Genomic DNA, 22,667 nt, shown 5'->3' with positions numbered 1-22,667 from the left:
AAAGTTATTCACCACAGTATTGTTTGCAATAACAAAAGACAGGGAACAACAAAAATGACAGCCACAAGGCATTGGTTTAGTAAATCATGGCACATCTATACAAAGGAATACCATGCTTCTGTAAAAAAGAATGAGGAAACTATACATGCATAGGGAAAAATTGTGTTAAATAAAAATAGCAAGCACATCATAGTGTGTGCAATATTATTCTACTCCTTACAGGGGATAAAGGGATACGCATATTTGCTTATCTATACCTAACACTCTCTGGAAGAACAGACAACAAAGTAGCAATGGTGGCTACCTATTGGTGAACAGGTAGGGAGCAGGGTGCATAGGTGATGGGATGGAGATTTAGGGGTGCACATAATTTTAAACTGTTTTGATTTTGAACCACGTCAAGTTATTACCTATTCAAAACTTAAATCAGCTTTTTTGAAAAATTAAGTGCTTTGGCCTGATTTTTATTGTTTTCCCCTCTCCTCTCTGTGGGGGATAATGAGCTATCACCTGTCACAGCCGTGGTCCTGTTTTTAGCAATTCTCTCTGCGCTGGCCTCAGCTGGGCCAGTCCTTTCCTTCCTGCCGTGGGACAGTGAGACAACAGGGGCAGAGGGTAGTGCTGTGTTAACTCGCAGGAACTCTGGAACAGCTCTCGTGGCTGTTTGGAGGGTTGCGATTTAGGCATCATGAGGGGCTTGTCTCCTGATTGCTGGATGGAGATGCAGAGTGGACAAAAGAGGCCAAAGTGGGAGAAGACAGTCTGGAAGCGCAGCCTCCTGCAGGAGCCTGGCGGAAGGAGGAGCACAGCAGGCTGGGCCTGGGGAGGGAGCAGGGGAGGAGGGGGTAGAGGGTGGAAGGGAATGAGGGATCCAGATGCTCTGTGGGAGCAGAGTGTGGCGGGGTAGCCAGCGTGAGGAACAGCAGAGACTTTAAGCCCCCTGAGGACAGGGTCTGTATGTGGCCCATCTCTTCCTCACGGAGCACTCAGCACAGCAGCTGAGCAGAGAGAAGGCGCACGTGTCAGGACTCGGACCACTGCTGTGGAAGCCCACGGCAGCCACTCGAGCAGGGTGACCTAGCCAGGTAACCTAGCTTCTCAGAGCCTCAGTTTCCTCATCTTCTCAATGGGTAACATATTGCACACGCTAAGCATTTTATATATACCACCTCACTGAATCTGCACTACCAACCTCATGAAAAGGCGCTATCAGTAGACCCATTTGCTAGATGAAAAATTGAGGCTCAAAGGGCTTCCTGGTTGCAGAGCCAGGAAATGGCAGAGCTGCGGTTAGAACTCACATCTCCCTGAGCCAAAGTTTGTCTTTTTCCAGTTCATCAAAGTTGCTGCAAAAAGCCCCCAAAACAAGTCTGTCTTTTTAGCTGCTACACTATTAAAAATAGTAAAGTAAATTACATGATTCACAATCAGGTATAGTCTATAAAAACTCGTTGTTTCCCCAAGATGGTTCCCAACTCCCAGGCCTAGATGAAACTGACTGTGCTTCCCCACGTTTCCCTCACTGAGAAGTAGGGAAGACATCAGAGGGACTGGGGCATTTCTCTTATGATCTAGAATATGTCTGTAATGAGCCCACTCCCACACTGGGGCAAGTGCATAAATGAGACAGTCTAGCAGGCTACAGCATCATTTCTGGGAGAACTTAGAAATTGGATGTGCATTTATCTCTGTGCTACTCACAAGGTTATGCTGGCTCTTTAAATTGTTACAGTCAAAACCATATTATATTTATAATGGACTGGGTATGAAAGTTAGGTACTTAAGGAATGTCTAAGGTCTCCCTCTGGTAAGATTAGGTCTTTGAATCAGAACCTATACAGAGGGGCTTCTATTTTAGCTTTTACCCTTGGAATTGTGAAAAGGCATCAGAAATCAAAGACATCAATAAGCAAAAAGAGATCACAGAATAATTACATTACCAGTGTCGGCAGTTATTGCCTTCCCTACAAGGCCAAAATTGCACCCTACAGCTTAAAAGAAGATAGATCACGGACTCTCATTAGTCTGTCACAATTCCTGAACTATACCTTCTCAGGTATCATAGGTATATCTGATTATAGTGGATGGATAGCTAAAATTTCATCTCAATAATCCGATTTACCCACAACCAATGAAGACGAATCATTCCATGTATAAATTCTAAAATAATTCCTATAATTGGTTCATTGAAAGTAAAAAGGCACTACTTCAACATAATATGGATTAGTGAATTAGCCTAATTAGCAATTTAATATTAAAAGATTATCATATTAATATTAAACAGATTTTGCCTAAGATAAGCCTTACAGAAATATTATCAAGAGGCTCAAGTGTGGTGATTAAGATTATACAATCATGAGTTCTAAAGGTTTATTATAAATCTTTCTAGGACAGTAATTTTTCCAGGTATTCAAACTACCTAGAACTCATGTGCTTTTACTTTTTTAAAAATTTCATCCTTCTTATGGAAAAACACGTGGTATTTCCACAATTGCTCACTTCTTTCTCCCCTTCCTATTCTTCATCCCTAACTCATCTATAAATTTAGGTTTTTAAAAGATACTTTCCACAAAACACATGCATTATGTGCTATTTATAAAGCTCTAAAACATGCAAATATTTGAAATTTTGGAAAGAAAAAGTGGATGCAATACACGTACAGACACACAAACATGGAGCATCCCCAGTACATACAAACCTGGAAACAAAAACACCCCCCCAAACCACAAAGCAAAGCAAGCACACAGAGGACAAAGTGTAACGGGTACCAGCTACCCACAAGCTGAATTGATAATTGCAAGTCTTACTTTTGGGAGTTGGGGTAGAACAGGTGAGTGTCAGCATTGTGTTGTCTAGAAGACTTTAATCCCCATGGCAACAAAACAAAAATCCAGCAAGCCAGTCCCGGGCATCAAGACCCCCCTTAAGCTTGACCGCCCCTCACCTGCTCCCCTTCTCTCCTCTCTCCCCAGAAGAAGGCACTTCACGGAAACGTCTGGGAAAGCCCTTGGACTTTATTTTGTTACACCCTCTAAATGGACAAAAAACAAAAGAGAACAGGTGTAGAAGACAGTATTTTCAATTGGCCACCAAGAGTTCCCCACAAACACCCTCCCTCCCCTCTAACACAGACAGACCCCATTGGCAGGCCTCGTTGGGACATTTTTGAAAAAGGATGCTTATGCACAAAGGTGGCGGATTTTATGAAGGGCTTTTATGTGGGGTGTAAGAAATACCAAATGGGAGCTTTGCTCTTAAAGCCGAATTTACATATTAGAAGCCTGTATTACCCTTGGTGTTAACAGAAGGTAAGGATATCACAAACACAATCACGACCTTTTTCGTTCATATACCCACTCTTCCGCCTTTGACACGCTGCCCTGGCAAACAGGATGGCTTAAAATACCATTGGAATAAACAGAACTTGGCAGAAATCTACTAGGGACCATTTGGACCTCCCTTCTGCCACAAATTTCTCTGAATTTGGTGCCATTAGACAAATCTGGGGTTTTGTCTTTTCCCCGTGCATTCCTCTCATCTCTGGACAAACACTTTCCTGATTCACAATACAGATTTGTAGAGTACACAGGAGAGGCACCTCAGGGAGATGGGAATAGCAACTGGAAGTTATTACTATAACTTAAGTTCTATATTCAGTTTCACCTTAAAACTGAAATAGCTGTAGCATCTCTTAAATTCTGAGACTTGGCCACAGAAATTGCAAGATACACTTCTGTCACACCGTAACACTTGAAAATATTTGTTTAATTATATTTAATCCCCCCAAACCACCTGGGCTATATGATTTACACTGAAATGATTCCTGTTCTTTCCAAACTCTATTGACAGAATAGCAATGACCAACTCAGATATGGGATGTTCTCTTTTTTAGAAGCTCTGCTGAATCCCACACAGAACTCTGAAGTCAAGTATGTAATTCCAAAGAAGTTAATATTTTGTTAATTTGTGAGTCACTTGATGGTCTTCTGCTTCTAGAAATGAACATCCTCTAATTCTTGACTGTTAGGTTTTTCTTCACCCTCAATACAAGCTTTCATTTATTTTGATAATTATTAGACTCCATATTGGGTAAAAGTACTTGGCACAGGAACCACAATTTGGAGAAGCCAAAACTTGGAAACACGGTGAAAAAGGGGAGAGGGATTGCTGTGATTCGGAACTTCTTGTCTCCCTCTGTCGAGAACATCCTGAAACTACAGCGACCGTCCTCCCGACGCCACGGATATGCTCAGTGTGGCTATGAACATTAATCTGAAGAAATCACGAGTGTGTTGGAATGTTTTCACCAATTTTCATAAAAACTTGAAATTTGCAGCTTCCTAAAATATTTAGACTTTTTCTCAACCCTTAGCCCTACTCTGAATACTGCCAGATTCACTCTTTCGGGAATTTTGGAGCCGAGCCGGCTATCTCCGCAGTTTTTCCTCACACACAATCACGAATGCTTAAAACTACCACCCGTAAACTGACAACACTTAGCTGAGAAGCAAATGCCACACAATCAATAACTAATATCTCGAATAATCGAGGGGGCTACCCGAGCAAAGCGGTAGACACCATCAACCCTGGGGGAGAATACAGTTAATTCTGAGAACTCCAAAGAAAGGTGGTTGTTACCTACAATAGACTGAGCCTATAAGGGGTTTCCCTTTCCTGAAAAGTGAGCTTGGTTTAAAAATTTACCCACCCACCACTTTGCTAACAGAATCCGTCCAGCCTTTTAAGGATCATGGAGCATGTTTAAATGGCAATCTTTAGCAGTGAATCTCTCCCCGCTTTTGTCTAATGACTATGTGTTAGCTTGTTCCAAGAGCTTCCACTGGCATCTCAGGGCCAACTCGACAGCAGGGGGCCGGTTACTATAACAACTGACAGCTCTCGTGAATTCTGAAAGGCCCCAGAGTAGCCATTTGGGAAACAGTTATTGAGCAAAAAGTTGCCTGGGATCTGCAGCATTAGCGGCCATGTGACCCAGATCTCCCGCACACAGTTGCACAGAGAAAGAAAAAAATAATGTGGCCACCTCCAGGAACAGCTGGGGACCTCAAAAGGCTCCCCACCCCCATCCCTTTTAGCACCTCAGAGCAAGACCGTTTAATACCACAGTGTCACGATGAACGCAGACCCTCCCAGACAAGCCGTATTCTGGCATCACGAAATGTGCCTGAGCTCTCCCCACTGGCTCGACACATTGTCAGGATTTGAAGAGCTGAACTGCAAAAATTATTCCTAATGATTAAAAAAAAATTCTTGAAATACAGCCACAGATACAGGTTCCAGAAAGAGGAGAATGACACAGTCACTAGTCTTAAAAGAAAAAACGGTGCCTAGAATACCTGTGGTCCAAGGAAGGGTTTGTTTGCAGAAAAGATCAAGGTGATTACACAAAGCCACCAAAAGTTAGGCTTTGGAAACTCAGATTTCTCCCAGACTTGAAAAAAGTTTTATATAAATCTGTCTTTTGATTTTCATTCTCTCTCTCCTCTCCCTCAGCACAAGAGGACAGTGAGCAGCTAGGACTGATCCAGTGCCTCTACACATGCAGAAGCTCCTAGAAAAGAATCTGATTTTACCCATAGAAGCAGACTTTTCTGTGTATAAACGGCAGTTTGATGGAGCTTGTCCTCTGGCAATACTGGATGTGCCGTGATCCAATGCATCTGGGTCATCTCCTACACAGTTGCCTCTGTCTGGTGCACTTGTCCTTTTCTCTTTATTCTGTAAAAATCACAGCCCAAACATCCTCTCCTCCACGAAGCCCTCCTTGACTGCCTTGCCCTCCCACCCCACCCTGGATGTGGTCAGAGTCCCTTGCAGAGCACACAGCCCCACTGCAACCCAGGGGGATGCAAATTCAGCCACCCACAAGGGCCATGCAGGCAACGGCACAGTGATGGCAGAGACTGGCAAACTGTCAAGGGAAAAGGGGCCGCTGTGGTTAGCGCCATTCTAGCCACCAGTGATGCATGAGGATGTGAGAACAATGTTGCTAAGTCTTTTAATTTACCACGAGAACCCAGACAGCTGGGGTTTTCAGTCAAATCTATTTTCAAAATAATTCAAGATTTTAAAAACAATAGATCTGCTCAATAAAACTGGTCTGGAGACTACCAGTTTTTGACCTGTATTTGGGGTAACTGTGGTTTACCTGCTTATCGCCTCCACTAAGCTCTGAGCCCCGTGAAGGGAAGAACTCTGTCTCCTCGATCAATCTCCAATGCCCGGTCCACCCTGGATGCTTAAGAAAATACTGAATGAACGAACAGAGGAAGGAATAAATGGGCCAGCTATACAGGGTCTTGGGTCAACAAAACAAAATCAAACTCCGAGTGTGAGAAACTCCAAAACTTACGAGCCATATGACCCTGGGCAAGTCCTCTCCCCTTCTGGAAACTATTTCCTCTCTTGGGACAAGGGCGATGAGGCCCTGATGCCTTTTGAACCACACGTGGCTGCTGGAGGATTAAATAACATGTGTTCTCTGTATTAATGCAACCATTACCGGTGGTGGTTAATAACGGTGTTTCCTGCTTCCCACCTCTATACAGGCAGCTGCATGGGAGAAATCACCCTCGCCGCACCTGTCTCCTTTGTGACTCTGCTGGGGCGAAAGGGGGCAAACAGCTAAACCAAATCAGTCATCAGCAAGTGAACTTGGACGTGTGAGTGTTAGAGCAGATGGGTGAAGACTGCGTGCCTGGGCTCGCGGCAGCTCTGCTGTCATCGTTGCTGCTGCAGCAATACAGGAGGGGTCCGCGTTCCCGTGAGGCACATGTGGTCACTCATCCTCGAGCACGAGAGGGGTGTTCCCACAAGCCCACACTCGACTTTCGCACGCATCTGTTTGTTTGCCTGCGACTCCATTATGCCAACACAAATCCCCCACACATTGCGGTTCGCATCCCTTCATATTTATTACACTCTGTCTCCCACTGAACATCCAGGGAAGAAACAAATTGCAATGTCAACAAAACTCACTTGTTTTCATGAATGGCATCCTTAATGAGGAGGCACCGACACATGGCAAAATTTCTGAAAATCTAAAGACGGGACGTAAAAAAGAAACCTTTTCCTATCTGCATATGTGGCGACATTGGTGTTGTCTGATTTACCACGGGATTTACAGATGGCTCGGTCATGTGCTGAAGAGGGATATGAATCTACCAGATCAGAGTGGGAGGTCCTTCCAGGACCAAACTGCAGCAAAGCTGGGGCAGATGTCACAGTCCCACTTAGAGAGTTTCCAGTTTTCTGTTCCAGAATCTGTGCGTTAGCCCTGTCCGAACCTGAGAAGTGAACCTGCTCTACACTTTGTAAGAGCGTAGAGCAGCTTTCTAGAATTTCCTAGAATTATGGTCAGTAAGATATCAAATTTATCAATAAGGAAACGAGCATAGATCAGCTGGGACTAAGACAGACCAAAGAGGTTATATTATTCAACGTTAGAGTCTTCTCCAAGTGATGAAGATGTAACTGAGTAGATATGCCATTTGTCAGCTTCCAAAACACCTGAAAATAGAGTTGGTCCCTGAAGTTTTCTTCCACATGATTTTGGCAAATTGAAGCCACAGGATGGTTTATATCTGGCCTTCCAAACCAGCTTACCACCATGTGGCAGCTGAGATATTCCCTTTTCCTACAGTGTCTTCCTGACACACGAACATGCACTATGTAAGCAGGCTGTGGAAGGAAGTAAATGCCTCCAGGCATGCTATCCTCATTTAGGCAAGATAATGTACTGGCTAAGACAGTGGGCTGTGAAGTCAAATAGGCTGGGTTCAAATCCAGGTTCCACCAAAAATTAACACTGTGACTTGAGCATGTCACCTACTCTTACTATGCCCCAGATTTCTGATCTGCAAAATGAACATAATAATCACAATTATTTCCTAGTATTTGTATGCTGATTAGGTGGGGATACAATCTGCTGACAGTATCTGGTATGGTAAATATTCAATAAGATGTTCTTGACTACATAGGCCTTAAGATACACAAAGCCATTTTGGGGGTGAGACTTTGCTCATCAGAGAGAGAAGAGCTACCTTTGAAACAACTTTCCTCACGATTACAGAAAAACACAAATTTAAAATATCTTTGCAATATTCACAATTCTAAGTGGACACAAACGTCTTGTTGACAGTAGCTAAGCTAATCTACAGCACAGCAGATAAACAAGGCGCACACCCTAGCACGTTGATTGGATACCCGGCACACAGCTCCTCTCCCAGCATCTACCTCAAATTATGCAAATCAAAAAGAAACCTTCCAAAAATGTTCCTCTTCTCTGAGTGGCAGCAGCTGTGCTACTCCAAGTCTTTTCAGGAACGTCAGCACATTAGTGCCATATAAACAGCTTGTCTTGCTAAGGCAGGGGACGGCACTTGGAAGGCACTTTCTGACTGCAGTAATTCAAAAGGTGTGCTTTGTCAACCATCTTCAGTAGTAAGGCCAAAATGGCACACTTCAAAAACTACCGAATTGATTCCTTCTCCCTCGTTTGCAATAGCTCTGAACCACTACACAGCCGGCATGGACTGCAGTATTTATAAGGTACACAAGGAGGCAGGCTGTAACTGTCAGTTCATTGTATTTTCATTAGCTGCCCCACAATCTTGTCCCTTGTCCATAATCACCTTGCATGCATTTCTTCCTAGCTTCACAGCAACTTCTGCATTGTTATGGATTCTGGTTCCGACAGCTTTTCAAGGCAGACCTCTGCAAGGAGCATTCAAGGGAGAACTGCTGCATCCATCCTACCTGTCACATCTCAGCTAACAACATTTTAAAATAAATTTCTCCCTGCAGACCCGTGTTGCTGCCTGGAAAAATACGGCTTGAATAGTCCCCAGTGGGACTCTGTGTACCTGAGGTGTCTCAGACATACAGATTATCTGAAATTTCTACCCATGTTTTTTTAATTAATATCAGGTTATTAAGTATGAAATGTCCAATTTCCTTAAGTACTAAGTTTGTCAGTTGATATCTCTGACATTTCACTTTGACACTTCTTGTTTTATTTTTATCGTGAAGGTACATCCTCAGTATTTCCAATGCCCATTTTGGCTTATGATTATCTTTCAAATTTTTTTAAGAGTGATTTTTGTGACACCATGGATAAGTCAAAAATTACTGTTATTTTCGAATATGAGTTATGTAGGGGAACCAGTGCCACGCAGACAGCTTGAAATATCAACGAAGTGTTTGGGAAGGATGTGGCCAATGAATGCACAGTATGTTGATGGTTTGAGAAGTTCCATTCTGGTGTTTTAATTTTGAAAATGAGCCACATGGGTGACCTGAGACACCAAGGTGGATAATGATGAGCTGAAAGCTGTTGTGGGTGAATCCATCTCAACCTACACGTGAATTAGCAGCAAGGTTTGACGTTACTATTCCAACAACATCGGACCATTTGAAACCAATCGGCAAGGTAAAGAAGCTGGATAGACGGATTCTTGGTGAATTAAAATGAGTGTCAAACGAGAAATTGTCTCAAAGCTTGCTTTTCTTTGCTATCACAACATAAAGGCGAACCATTTCTACACTATATTGTTATGTGGGATGAAAAATGGATTCTTTTTGACGATCACAAGTGTTTGGCACAATGGTGGGATAAAGATGAAGTGCCGAAACACAGTCCAAAACCAAATATTCATCAAAAAAAGCTAACGTGTCTGTTTGGTGGTCCAGCGCTGGTATTATCCACTACAGCTTCATGAAAGCTGATTACAGCTGATGTCTACTGCAACCAGTTGGATGAAATGATGAGGATGCTTGTGATGAAGCAGCCAAGATTGGTCAATAGAGACAGGCCAATCCTCCAGTAAGACAACGCTCGACCACACTGCACAAACAACGCTGCTCAAACTACAGGGGCTGGACTTGGAAAATCTCATCCACCATATTCACTAGACCTTGCACCAACTGATTTCTTGCAAGGAAACACATTCAATTCTCAAGAAGCTGTGGAAAATGCCTTTCGCGATTTCATCACCACTTGCTCTCCAGACTTCTTTGCTGCTGACATAAACAAGCTACCGTTAAGATGGCTACTATGTTGATAGTTTAGGGCATACTTTGATTAGTTGTACTGCTTCTTGTTTGAGATATAATGAACTACACTTCTGATTCAAAATTGGACATTTCATATTTAATGACCTAATAGTTTTAGCCAAATTTGAGGTCATGAGACGGATAATGGGTCTCCAAAGTTGTCCCTTTCAGGAAACATGCACATAACCCACTGATGCCAATGGGTTTAAATATCTGAAGACACTAGTGGCAGTGCTTTATAAACACCCGTGTGCCCCCCCCACCTCATCTGTGTCCTTGGGGTGTGTGACCATCTGTGGTCACCAGTGAGTGAAGGAGTGAAGGGTTCACTTTCGGGCCAAGCAACTCAGAGCTCAGTCTCTCTTCCATTTCTCTGTCCCTGCTGCAGCCACGGGAGGAGGGGGACTGCCCGACCTTGTCAGACTTCACGTGGGGCAGAGATAACCCTTTGTGTGCTGTAAGCCATGGGGGTACTGGGGTATGTCTGCCACAGCAGCCAGCGAAGTTTACTCTAGCACAGACAACCCTGAATTAATGAGGCTAAGTCACTGCGCTTCACAGTTGTTTCCTGGAGTCCTGGTGGGAGGTAGGGTCATGTCTTTAACCCAGTTACTTAGGGATGTCCCCTTCTGGAACTGCCTTTTGGCCCCTTAGGAGCATTGCCCAAACCAATTTCATTAGCTTTATAGTCACCCCTTTCCTTTTCTGGCCCACAGTGGTTCTGCTCAGTTGGTTAACCTACATTTATACTATATTTAGCTCCAAACAGAAGACTTTTAGCTATTTCTGGGATAAAAACTTTGCACAACTGAGATCCTTCAAAAGAATGGACTCTGGAAAGAAATCCCAGAAGTTATTTTCAAGCATGTTTTATGCAATGGACCTATTATTGGAAACTGTGTACAGCTACACAATGTGATTACATTTACGGGACAACATTCGTTTATATTTGTATGTGTGATTCTTCTTTATTAAAAAATAACACTTTTGAGGCATACCTGGACCCTTAGTTAAATTTCTATTTTTCTCTAAAGCCAGATCTGGTATAACACTATAGCTAATGTCTGCATGTTCCCCGTGTGCCGGGCACCAGGACAGGCACCTCCCACAGCTTGCACCGAACCCTCGCGTGAACTCTGTGGGCCGTTTCTTAACTCTCTTTGGCAGATGAGGAAACTGAAGCTTGTGGAGAAGTCTTTGTCTAAGGCAGTGCGTCTCAACCTGTTTTTCACTGGCACCTCCTTTAAGGGGCCTTTGTAGACTTTACAGACCTTTTATCCCTAATTGCCTACTCCTGATGCAATTTTAATACCACTAATACACAGTTCGTCTGTGTATATGCTGTATCTATATCTGTGCTTTATGCACACAATACGTAAGCTTTTTTTTAAATCTCCCCAGAACCAATTTTCACCCCTGGGGGGATGACAGCACCCCTGTTAGGAAGACATGCTTTGTGACTACACAGGTAAAGAGTGTGGTGGAGCATGGCTCCAAATCCAGGCTGTGTGACTCTGGGCCCGTGTCCCGGTATCTGGACACAATAGCGCCTCTTTCTGATCTTGCCCTCCTGTGGCTTCGGCTCTTTTAGTGCCTTTCTACCCCCCACCTCCCCACCGGGTAAGGCACATATCCCTTCGGGTGGCATCCAGGGCCTTCCTGATCTGGCCTTTGCTGTCCCCACACTCTGCTCCAGCGACACTGAACTACATATTTGTGCTTGCAGCAGGCCAGGCTTTCTCTCTGCAGCCTCAATCCTCCACACCCTCTTCACCTGGCTTACCGGTAGCTGCTTGTGCTTCAATCCCAGCTTGGACACGAGATCCTCCGGGAGCTTTTCTTGAACCCAATTCCGCTCCCAGGCTGGGGTGAAGCCCTGCCTCTGTGCTCTCATAGCAACCTGGACTTACCCTTCTCCAAACACTCCCCATACTCTATTGTATTTACTCATGTGTCTCTTCCAATGGACTGTGAGGGCCAAAGAACTTCATCCCTGAAATACCAGGCCAAGCACAATGTGTGGCAGGAGCTCTGTAAGCACTGAATAAATAATAGGAAGCTGCAAATTGGTCCAATGCCCATGCAATAATAGAAATAGCTTCATGGGTGGGCACGGTGGCTCACATCTGTAATCCTAGCACTCTAGGAGGCTGAGGTGGGGGGATCACTTGAGGTCAGGAGTTCAAGACCAGGCTGAGCAAGAGTGAGACCCTGTCTCTACTAAAGACAGAAAACCTAGCCAGGCACGGTAGCATGTGCCTCTAGTCCCAGCTACTCAGGAGGCTGAGGCAGGAGGATTGCTTGAGCCCAGGTGTTGGAGGTTGCAGTGAGCTATGATGACACCACTGCACTCTACCTGGGGTGGCAGAGCAAGCCTCTGTCTCAAAAAAAGAAAGACAGAAAGAAAGAAAGAAAGATCTTTATAACCTCCTAAATAACAGAACACTTAGCTGAACTAGTATTCAGCATATACTATTCAATACTAGCTGAACTTCTAAAACTAGTCGCCTTTCTGGGCTTTGATGGTTCTCTGGGAAACCACCCCTTGTCTGGCTTTGGTCCATGGTTCTGATGGCAGTGGCACTGATCCCACTTCTGGGCTCCACAGTTAAATATAAGGCCCAGGACCAACAAGAATATTCCATCCCTTGGGCATCCAGAGGACTGGAGATGGACAAATGGCCCAAGTCAGTCACAGGAGACACCTTGTTAGGACTCAAGTGGAACTATCTATCTGAGAAGACGGATTCCCTCTCCACTGGATGGAGAGATGTAAGTCTAACATGGCCAGAGGCCACTACATGATGGCAGAAGCCTGGCTGAGAGAGAAGACCACATGGGGAGCGGATCCCAGAGACTGAGAACAGGACAAATAGAGACAGACCAAACCAGCCAAGTCCTGATGTCCTTGCTTCATCTTCTGAATCCAGCCAGGCCTGATGCTCCTGAACTTTTCAATTCCATGAAAAGGTTTTTTTTCCCTCTTTGTGTTTAATGCATTTTGAAATGGATTCTTGTCAACTGCAAAAGAAAAGGGCCCTGACCACACAGTAGATGATACTGCTGACTGGTTGGCTCACAGCAGGCACGCAACAAATGTGAATTCCCTTTCTCTTCCCTGGTCAAAGAAAAGTGGTAGTAATAGTACCCACCATACAGGTTTGCTGTAAGAATCACACAAGACGATGTCACCCAAGTGCTTGGCATAGTGTGTGGAACTCAAAAAGGACTCACTGAACATTAGCAAGCACTGACATCGCTGTACAGTGGGAGTCTGGGCAGAGACAGAATTCAGAGACCTTGGGTCTAGTTTGCCACTATTTCACAAACCTATTAAATCACAGAGTCAGCAACGCCAAAGGAGCACAACTCAGAAACCAGAACAATAGCTGCAAAGGACCAGTCTTCGGTTGTGGTAGAAATTGCTGCCACAGTGAGCTGGTTTGAACCCCTGGGTGCCAAGCCTGCCACCTGAGGAAATGATCCAGAAGGTTCCGATCTGCCTCAGTGCTCTACTTATGTCAAGTCAGTTTGCCAATCACCCACTCTTACTGTGCCTCAGAATGCAGAAGAGAAGCGCTTTTGTTCTAGCTTCAAAACTGCATCGCCAAAGGGAAATACACATCGCTTCTGTATTCACCAATTTCCTACATGAGGTCCCCAATGCTTCCTTCTTTCACATTAATAATTAAAAAAAAAGAAAGTTGGACAGAAAAAAGGTCCCTGTCCCCTCTAGGCTGTGCGCTTAGCCAACTCATCCATCCTAACACTAATTCAATTTTATTTTCCTTGCTCTGTAAGAATTTTCTCCCTCACACTCATTTTTGTGCTAGTGGCATTAGGAGTTTGGTAAAAGCTCAAATCCAGACTCTAATAGATGAAGTTTATAGCTCTGGTTATTTTAAACCAAACTTTTGAAAAAATATAATGTATAATAAACATCATAAAATATTTTAGTTATGAACTACTAATGTATTATTCAATTCATATTTTCCATTGGGACTTACTGAGTTTTTTATAAGTTTAAACAATTGTCATTTTCTAAAGGGAACGTACATCTTGAATGGAAAGATTTTAGAGCTGTCTTTGTTATATTACACAGCCCTTTTCTACAGGAACCTTGCGCTGAACACTCATGTTTTGTTTGCCAGCCTGGTATCTACGCCTGCTCAGCCACATGGTCCTTCTTGGTCACAGTGGGCAGAGGTCTCCAGGTGGGCCAGTCAGAAATAGTCCTGAGGTTTTTGCTAGAACTGCTTGGTAGGAGGCGCTGCTTTATGCTGGGAGCGCTAACCCAGGATCACTCAGCCTCAGGCAGCTGTGGGACCTCTCTGCTTCTCTGTGGGGAGAGTCCGAGACGAAAACCACAAAGCACCAAGCAGAAGCAAAAGATGGGCATGCAGACCTTTTACATGCCCAGTTCAACTCACATTAGGTAGCCTTCAGTTTCCCAGTGGGTTCTAGACACACAAGTTTGCAAACCACTTTTTCCTGGAGAAGGGATGACATGCAGGTGAGTCTGGTGTCCCCGTGCTCATCCCAAAATCCAAGGTACTTCATAATCTAGGTGGTCCTGGCGTTACTGTCGGACAACTGGGGAAGTCGGAGATGCCCTCCTTATTTCCCTGATCCAGCAAATTGAGAACAGACCCAAGACACACAGTCTGTCCAGCAGATTCTCTTGCTCCCACCTTGAGAATATTTCTACGGCCCACTGATTCTCCACACCTGCACTGTTCCCCTGTCTGAGCCACAATCACATCTTTCTTGAGCTAGCTCAGTCGTCTCCCCAACAGTCTCTACTTTGCCCCTGTTCCCCTTCCGTCTGTGTTCAACACCGCAGCCAAGTAATCCTGAAGTCAAACCACAACACTCTTCTGTACCTATCCCCACTCATCTTAGGATGAAGGCATTGTTACGGCTGCACATGACTCGATCCTCCTATGCCCTGTTTCTTCCTGACCTCACACCCTCTTCTACCACTGTCCCCCTGTACCCACGTGCTCAGCCACCGAACAACGTCCTGGCTGTTCCTGGAACGTGCCAGACATTCTCCTGCCTCAGGGCCTTTGCATGTGCTGTTTCCTCTGCTCGGAATTTGCCCCAGATGGAGCCCATTTGGATCCCTCCTCCTTTAGGTCTTTGCTCACGGAGCGTGCCTCAGTTAGACACTCCCTGACCGCTCTGAACACCCAGCCCTGAGCCCCCGCATGCCCCTCCCCTCTCCAGAGTTAGTTTTCTCCGTTGCACACTTAACCCCATCTCAGAAAGTACAAGCTTTAGATATTAGCTTTGTTTACTGCCCATCTCCTCCACGAAAATGTAAGCTCCATGAGAGTAAGGATTTTTATCTGTCTTGCTCACTTTTGTATCACCGGTGTATACACTAGGGGCTCAAAATGAGTTGAGCGAATGGAGAGAAGAGAGGGAGAGATGAAAATACGACACGTGTTTCTTACTGGTGACGCCTGTTCGATGAAGGGCAGAGGCCGCCTACCTTAGCCTGAGCGCTGAAGGCAGCCAGGCCACGCCAGCGGGCAGCCACAGCTACCCAGCTGAACTGGCCGAGACGGTGAAGCGGGGAAAACCGAGGCTGCGGGCTGGCTGCCCATGCGAAGCTGTGAGAGCCAGTTCGAGGTTGATGATCATAGCAGGAGGGCTCACAACCCGCCATTTTCATCCTGCATGTATTAACAGCCACATCATATGCTAAACGTTTTCCTATCCTCCAGCTCAATTTTTGGCAAAAGGCCTAACAAAATTGTAAGGTAAAGAGGAGGTATTATGTGGCTACAATCAAGGAAAGCATCATCACAGAGAAACTGGAAATGCTATGGAACTTATTAATGCATTTTGCAGATTAGGAAACTAAAGTTCAACTGGACATGGGATTTGAATCCAGCAAGGAGCAGAGCTGGGATCTGAAGGAGGAGCTTCTGGATTGTCAAGCAAAAGCCTCTTTGGTACTAAATCCCAGATACTTACCATAAGTGCCTTGAGCTCAGTGGCGGCTCTGGCCTGCAGTCGTCTTCCAGAGACAAGAGGGTCTCCCAGGTGGTGGCACTAGACACATTCCAGCCACCTCACCTTCCTGAATGCAGGGGCCACGGGCCTCCCCTCGCAGGCACCTGGCCCGCACGCACTCTGTAGGTGCCGCCTGGCTTACCTCCAGTAGACGAGCACAGCGATGAGAAGGATGAGGCACACGAAGGTCAAGGCTGATACCACAATCAGAGGGATGATCCACTCCATCCTCCCTGGGGCAGGGCGGCTTATCATTCCAGAGGTATTCTTTTCTGCAGCAACGAGAAATCAGCCCAGTCAGAAGACAGAGGGTAGCGGAGCTGGGGAGCCAGAGCCTGGTGCAGAGTTCTGCTCCAGTTCTGTGTGGTTTCCGGAGAACTGAGCCACCTGCTCTGGGCTGCCCCATGACAGGAGGGGCAGTCTGCAGCCCTCACCATTTCCTACCCTGTCCCAACCCAAGCAAGGCCTCTTCTGTGGGCTGCGTTCTGTAATGGTCAGTGGGGACGGATTTGCAGAGGGAGTTCAAGGTGGTTTTTTTTTTTTTTTTTTTTTAATAAAAGACAATTTTTTTTTTTTTGAGACAGAGTCTCACTCTGTTGCCCAGGCTAGAGTGCCGTGATGTCAGCCTAGCCCACAGCAACCTCAAACTCCTGGGCTCAAGCGATCCTCCTGCCTCAGCCTCCCGAGTAGCTGGGACTACAGGCATGCGCCATCATGCCCGGCTAATTTTTTCTATATATATTTTTAGTTGTCTATATAATTTCTTTCTATTTTCAGTAGAGACGGGGTCTCGTTCTTGCTCAGGCTGGTCTCGAACTCCTGAGCTCAAACGATCCACCCGCCTGGGCCTCCCAGAGTGCTAGGAGTACAGGTGTGAGCCACCGTACCTGGCCAGTTCAAGGTGTTTTTAAAGAGTCCTGTATAGAAGACACAGACATCCAGGCTTACCCCAAGAACGTCACCAACACAGGGGACTCTGGATTCTCTGAGGCATACGCTCAAGTCCCTGAAAGGAGCAGGGGAGGAATGGCCATTGGAGAGCCCCTCGTGTTCCCCAGTGCGAGGGCAGTCAGCGGCTGTGACTGCAACGGCCATCTATTCTCTGTGGCTAAGCATCCCTTACCCCTTCCTGCTCTAAGTACACCCCAATTCTGCTCTGGGAAATCGCCTCTCCCTAACAGACCGTCATGGTGAGACAGCCATCTGAGTGTGGGGCTTTCTGCTGTCCTGGCCAAGGGGGGGTGTGGGCCTCAAGCTGCGGCAGTGGTGCTCTCACCCTGCGATCTCAACCAGCGACTCAAAGACTGAACAGCACATCCCAGCAGGAGCGCCCAGGGGCTTCTGCCCATCGGGTCCCACCACCCAGATCCCCGGAGATCCTGTCTGTCCTCAAATCTGGTTCTCCAGCTTTTCCTTCAATCCCATCCCCTACCCTAGACCCTTCCAAAAGCTTCTAAGACAAATGAGACAGGGAGCCATGCCTCCCCCTGCTCCCAGCACACGTCTGCCTCTAAATAGCAGCCACGATCTAGGGGCTAACAGGGCGAGTCTGCCGAACAGTCCAGGATCTGCACTGGCCAGCCCACTCCTCTTACCCAGGCAGCTTCTTCCTATAACTCTCCAGGCCCCCGAGTGTCTTCAGAAGTCCCCAGGAGCCCCAGCAGGAGATCCTATTGTCCCTTGGTCTGCAGGGTAGATGCCTGGCAAGTGCCAGGTGGCCCAAATGAAGCTCAGGAACGGTGCTGGGGCTGGGAAGGGCACAGGCGCACAGAGGCAATGGCAGGAGGCAGGCAGCGACACAGCAAGGGTTAACTGTGACTGCAGGGAGAAGCCCCTAGAAAAATCCAAAGCAGGCTGCAGGCTGACTTGTGCTCAGCAAGGGCTCTGCAAAAAAAATGAGGCCAGCGTTCATCCAGCCCGTAGTGTCCCTGTGCAGGATGGGCTAAATGCGGAGCTAATCAGGCTGGGTTTCCAGGTGAGGGAAGGTGGGCTAAGTAGGGAAGAAATAATTGGCCTTGGGAGCAGATTTTTAAAGAGGCAAGACTCCCGAGTCACAAAAAGTGTGTTACTGCGCGTTTCCCTGGTTTCCTCTAACGTACTTTATAGCGAACACCTCCTTTGCTTTCGGCACAGGCCTGGGAAACAGGTGGGGCCCAATTCGTCCCCAGCTCACAGAGAACACAGAGTCCTGCAGGCAAAGCACAGTCTGCTGGAAAGCCACCACAGAGCACTTGCTGTTGATAAAGTGCCCACCTACTAGCTGTGCCAGCCCATCTCTCAACCCCTTGCTCCGGTTTTCCATTAGATAGCTATTTGCCCACCCCTACCGTGCACCAGGCGTGGCGTGGGAATGGGGATGACACAGTACATCACACGGGAGCGGCACTATGCCCACGGGGTAGGAGTCATTCAAAGGGGCTGACGCGGGCACGTGAACAAGTAATTTGAATGCGGCGCCAGGGCAGGCCCAAGCGGCTGAGGGCAATAGCTATCCATGCCCAGGTCTCCACAGGGCTCCCCGAGGAAGTCATATTTAGGGGTTTAGGGCAAGCTCTGAAGGATGAAGGAGAGTTGGCCAGGCTAAGTGCAGGAAGAAGCGTGTTGTGGAAGGAGAGCATTATCAGTGAGAATACAAGATCGAGAGTGAGGGGGACCAAGATGGGGAACTAGGAGGCAGATCAGCCAGGGCCTCATAGACTGAATTACGGGACCGAGTCTCAGTGCTAAGGGCAGCAGAAGCTACTGCAGGGTCCTGAGCCAAGATAGAAAAGGATCAGACATGCGTTCTCTCCACTGACATGATGCTTTTATGGCAAAGTGCTGGTGGCTGGCCAGAGCAGCCTGAGTTGCAAATGAGAATAATTTTGCACGGCTCCAGCAAGGGGGCAGATCAGCCAGGCAATTATCTGGCCAGTGATGGGGGTATCTCAAAGACCTAGAGGTCCTGTTAATGGGAAAAACGTCAGGAGGGTTGATCTTATAGACTACAGGTTCAATTAATTTGGTCTCCACCTTGGGAAGCCCTTGGGTACTAAAGGGTCTCTCAATGTCTTATTTCTCTTCCTGCTCTTTACAGAAGAGGATTCTTGGCTCTGCTGCTACACAGAATGCAAACTCCATGTCCTATTTGTTCTAAACCACTGAATAGGACTCTTGGCCAATATAATCCTTCACACTTATATTCCTAAACAATTACTGGAAACACCAGCTCCATGGTATTTCTGCCATCCTAAAACCAGTCAACAGTGACCATTCCAGAATTTCTGGGCCTTAGGAGGGGCTTAAGAATGAGTATCTGGTTTGATGATCAATGGCACGTTACATCGTCCCTGAAATCCCATGTGCACCTGTGTGTCGGTGATTATGTCTGTCCCTCCCTCCTCCTCCACAAGGTGAGTGTTCAAAATTTTCACCGGATTCCCAGAGAGCTCCAGGCCCCAGAAAAGGGTGTGAACCACCAGTGTGTCCTCCTTATTGATGGAGGAGGGAATGGAGGTCCAGAGGAGAAGGGTCTGGAAGTCACAGCTGCCTGGCTTGGAGTTGGGTGCTAACCAAGGTTCCACGACTCGGATCCATTTCTCTTTCGAACACGGCGCTGTGTGGCAATTTTGGGGGGTCAAGTAGTGGGGTTGAACACCATCTGAAATCCCACTGTGGACAGTTCCCAAATGGTGGTTTCTGTGGAGGAGATCTCAGGGTGGCAGTAACTTGCACTGTGAGTAAGAGACCTAAGGAAATTATGCTGACAATAGTTTAACTGTGACCTTGACTAACGGCAGGCAGTGGATTTGCTTGGGTCTTTTACATGAAGACCAGGCAAAAGTAAGAGTGCTACTGGATTTCCATGTAGGGCATGAAAAAGTTGATTTCATTTTCAAATTCACAGTATTGCTCTGTCTTCATGGTTCTAGAAGCCTGGAATTGGATTCCACCTCCAGGTGACCATGTGAAATCTGCTCCTGTCACTGTCCTGAAGGGCTTCCTCAGGGCCTCAGGATAACCAAAGTCCCTGAACAGGGAGAACAAGGCCCTTCGGGAGTGGGGTCTTCCCTCCCACCCTGGCATCATCTCTCCTGCCATGCCCCTACCCCGTGTTGCAGCCACTCACCCCATTGGTGACCACGCTGGGCCACAGCTCCACCTCTTCACCCTGACCCCTGCTGTTCCCACTGCTGGGAATGCCTCTCCCCTCCTGACCCCAGAAGCTCTTTCTGATCCTTTGATCCTGGTTCAGGTGCTACCTTCTCTGTGAGGTCTCCCCAAGCCCTCAGGCTGTGCCATCTTTAAAGGCAGGGTTAAGATTACGGGTTCAGGTCAGGTGTGGTGGCTCACGCCTGTAATCCTAGCACTCCGGGAGGCTGACATGGGAGGACTGCTTGAGGTCAGGAGTTCAAGACCAGCCTGAGCAAGAGTGAGACCCCCCCACCTCTGCTAAAAACAGAAAAATTAGCTGGGCATGGTGGCGTATGCCTATAGTCCCAGCTACTCAGGAGGCTGAGGCAGTAGGATCACTTGAGCCCAGGAGTCTCAGGCAGCAGTGAGTTATGACAATGCCACTGCACTCCAGCCTGGGCAATAGAGTGAGACTCTATCTCAAAAAAAAAAAAAAAAAAAAAGACTACAGGTTCAAATCCTACTCTGCCACTTTCCACGTGACCTTTAATCAATAACTTAAACCAGTCTGGGCCTGGAGTTCTTAATTCTTAATCTATAAAATGGGATACAAAGAACCAACTTTACAGAACTGTTGGGAAAATTCAATGAGAAGATGCATGTAGAATGCTTGGAAGTGTCTTCGGCATCGAGCAAATGCTAAATAAGTAGTACATCATCATCATCGTCATCACCATTGTTATCATCATCATCATGTGTTGCTCTTACTGAACACATCACACTCAATTATAATTGCTCTTTTATTATCATAGGTCCCCAAAGGCAGGGCTGATTTCCGTCTGCATATGGAAGAACAGTAATAAAGCTCTGACTCCTACGAGCTTTGCAACTCTGGGCAAGTGACCTAACCTCTCTGAGCCTCAGTGAATGGAAATAGTATTTCCTACTGCATGGCGGTGGTGTGAGGATTAAATGAATGCATATGTATAAAACACTTAGAATGCTGCCTGGCACCCACATGGACCTGGTTTATGTTAGCTGCTGTGATTAGTGTCACCACCATCCCTGGCATCAGCATCTCCACTACCACCATCGCTCTCTTCTTCATCAACATCCTCACACAGCACCAGGCAGATGGTGAGAGCTCATTGGGTGGTGGCCGAATCTGGCTGCTCTTTCATCTGAGTAAGTAAGTGGCAGTCACACAGAACTTGAGACCTGCTGGGCCTCAGTGCAGGGGCTGCCTGCGGTGAGGTTGCTGGTGAAGAGCGAGGACCTCAGAGTTTGCCCTGAGACCAGACAAGCTGTCCTTCAGAAGAAACACTCGTCTGCTGCCTGACTCATTCTGTGGCCCTAAGAAAATAGCGAACTGCTAGGAGCACACAGCACGCTGCACTGGTAGGAGACATCCTCCTCGTCCTGTGCCCTCAGTCCCCCAACAACCTTCCCTATGCCCAGGGCTCCAGAAACCAGAACACACTATACACCTTTCAGCACACCTGAGGCCATGTGCCCCGAGTTACAATCCTGCACTGGAGAGTCAGGCAGACCTGGGTACAGATTCTGACTCAAGTCTTTCCAGCTGTGTGGCTTTGAGTAAATGACTGCCCATCTCTGAGCCTCTGGTCCCTCCTCTATCAAAGGGGGACAGAGGATAACACTCACCTCTTCAGGGAGTCATGAGGATTAAATGAGATAATCGATGTGAAGCAGACTGTGTCAGCTATGGCTACGTAATTTATGGGGCCAGATGCAAAATGAAATCGTGGGGCCCCTTGTTCAAAAATTATTGAAGAGTTTCAAGTGCTGACGGCATGGTAAGATTAGACACTCCCAACTGGGAGGAGCAGGACGCTTTTACTCAGAGCTTCTCTTGGGACCCGCTGCCTCCCGAGGGGTCCAGCAGAACAGGCTGCCCAGTCACTGGAGGGTTTGCTTGCCTCCATCGTGCCCAAATCCTGACGCCAAGATAAGTACAGGACCTCTGGGTTCATGCGGTGCTTCCTCATCTCCATCTCTGCTTTGTCCAGATGTTTTCCCAGCAGGACCAGCCCTTTGATTTCTGCCTGCCATGAGCTGTGAACTGGCAACCCACGGATGTATTTAATTTGATACCCCTCCCCCAGCAATTCTTTTTTAATTATGAGTTAGTTGCCAACATTTAATTAGCAAAAGAGTTCACTAAAAATCAGCAATGGAAGCTTCTCCTAGAAATGTTGAAGGCTGGCAACAAAAGCCTGAATTCCCACATGGTAAACATCAGTTGGAACCAAGCAGCACAGGCCCTTCGGACAGGGCGTGTCTCGCTGGTTTGCCACAGTCCTCGCTCCTCCCTAACGTCCATACCAGACCTGCTTTGCTCACCCCTCATTCCTACTGCCAGCTCACCCTAGCCAGCCTAGTTTCAGGGTGCAGGAAGGCAGTCTGACCCAATGGATCAGCAGACCACCACTAAC

At 46.8% G+C, this 22,667-nt stretch overlaps 1 protein-coding gene across 4 annotated transcripts in view; it reads right to left on the bottom strand.

Annotated features, from left to right (window-relative positions):
* PTPRG (protein tyrosine phosphatase receptor type G) overlaps positions 1-22,667 on the bottom strand; it is a 668,714-nt gene that overhangs the window by 66,521 nt on the left and 579,526 nt on the right. For 2 of the 4 annotated variants that reach the window (XM_069476009.1, XM_069476012.1), the window contains exons 14-15: positions 16,241-16,370; positions 2,945-3,031 (exon numbers count right to left, since the gene is read on the bottom strand). In XM_069476009.1, coding sequence (XP_069332110.1) covers positions 2,945-3,031; positions 16,241-16,370 — 217 coding nt within the window. The remainder of the gene's footprint in view (positions 1-2,944; positions 3,032-16,240; positions 16,371-22,667) is intronic. The other 2 variants (XM_069476010.1, XM_069476011.1) reach the window with 1 other exon arrangement.

Source organism: Eulemur rufifrons, chromosome 7 (genome assembly GCF_041146395.1).
Source record: "Eulemur rufifrons isolate Redbay chromosome 7, OSU_ERuf_1, whole genome shotgun sequence".
Classification (NCBI taxonomy): domain Eukaryota; kingdom Metazoa; phylum Chordata; class Mammalia; order Primates; family Lemuridae; genus Eulemur; species Eulemur rufifrons.
This window is presented reverse-complemented; position numbering and strand designations above follow the sequence as displayed.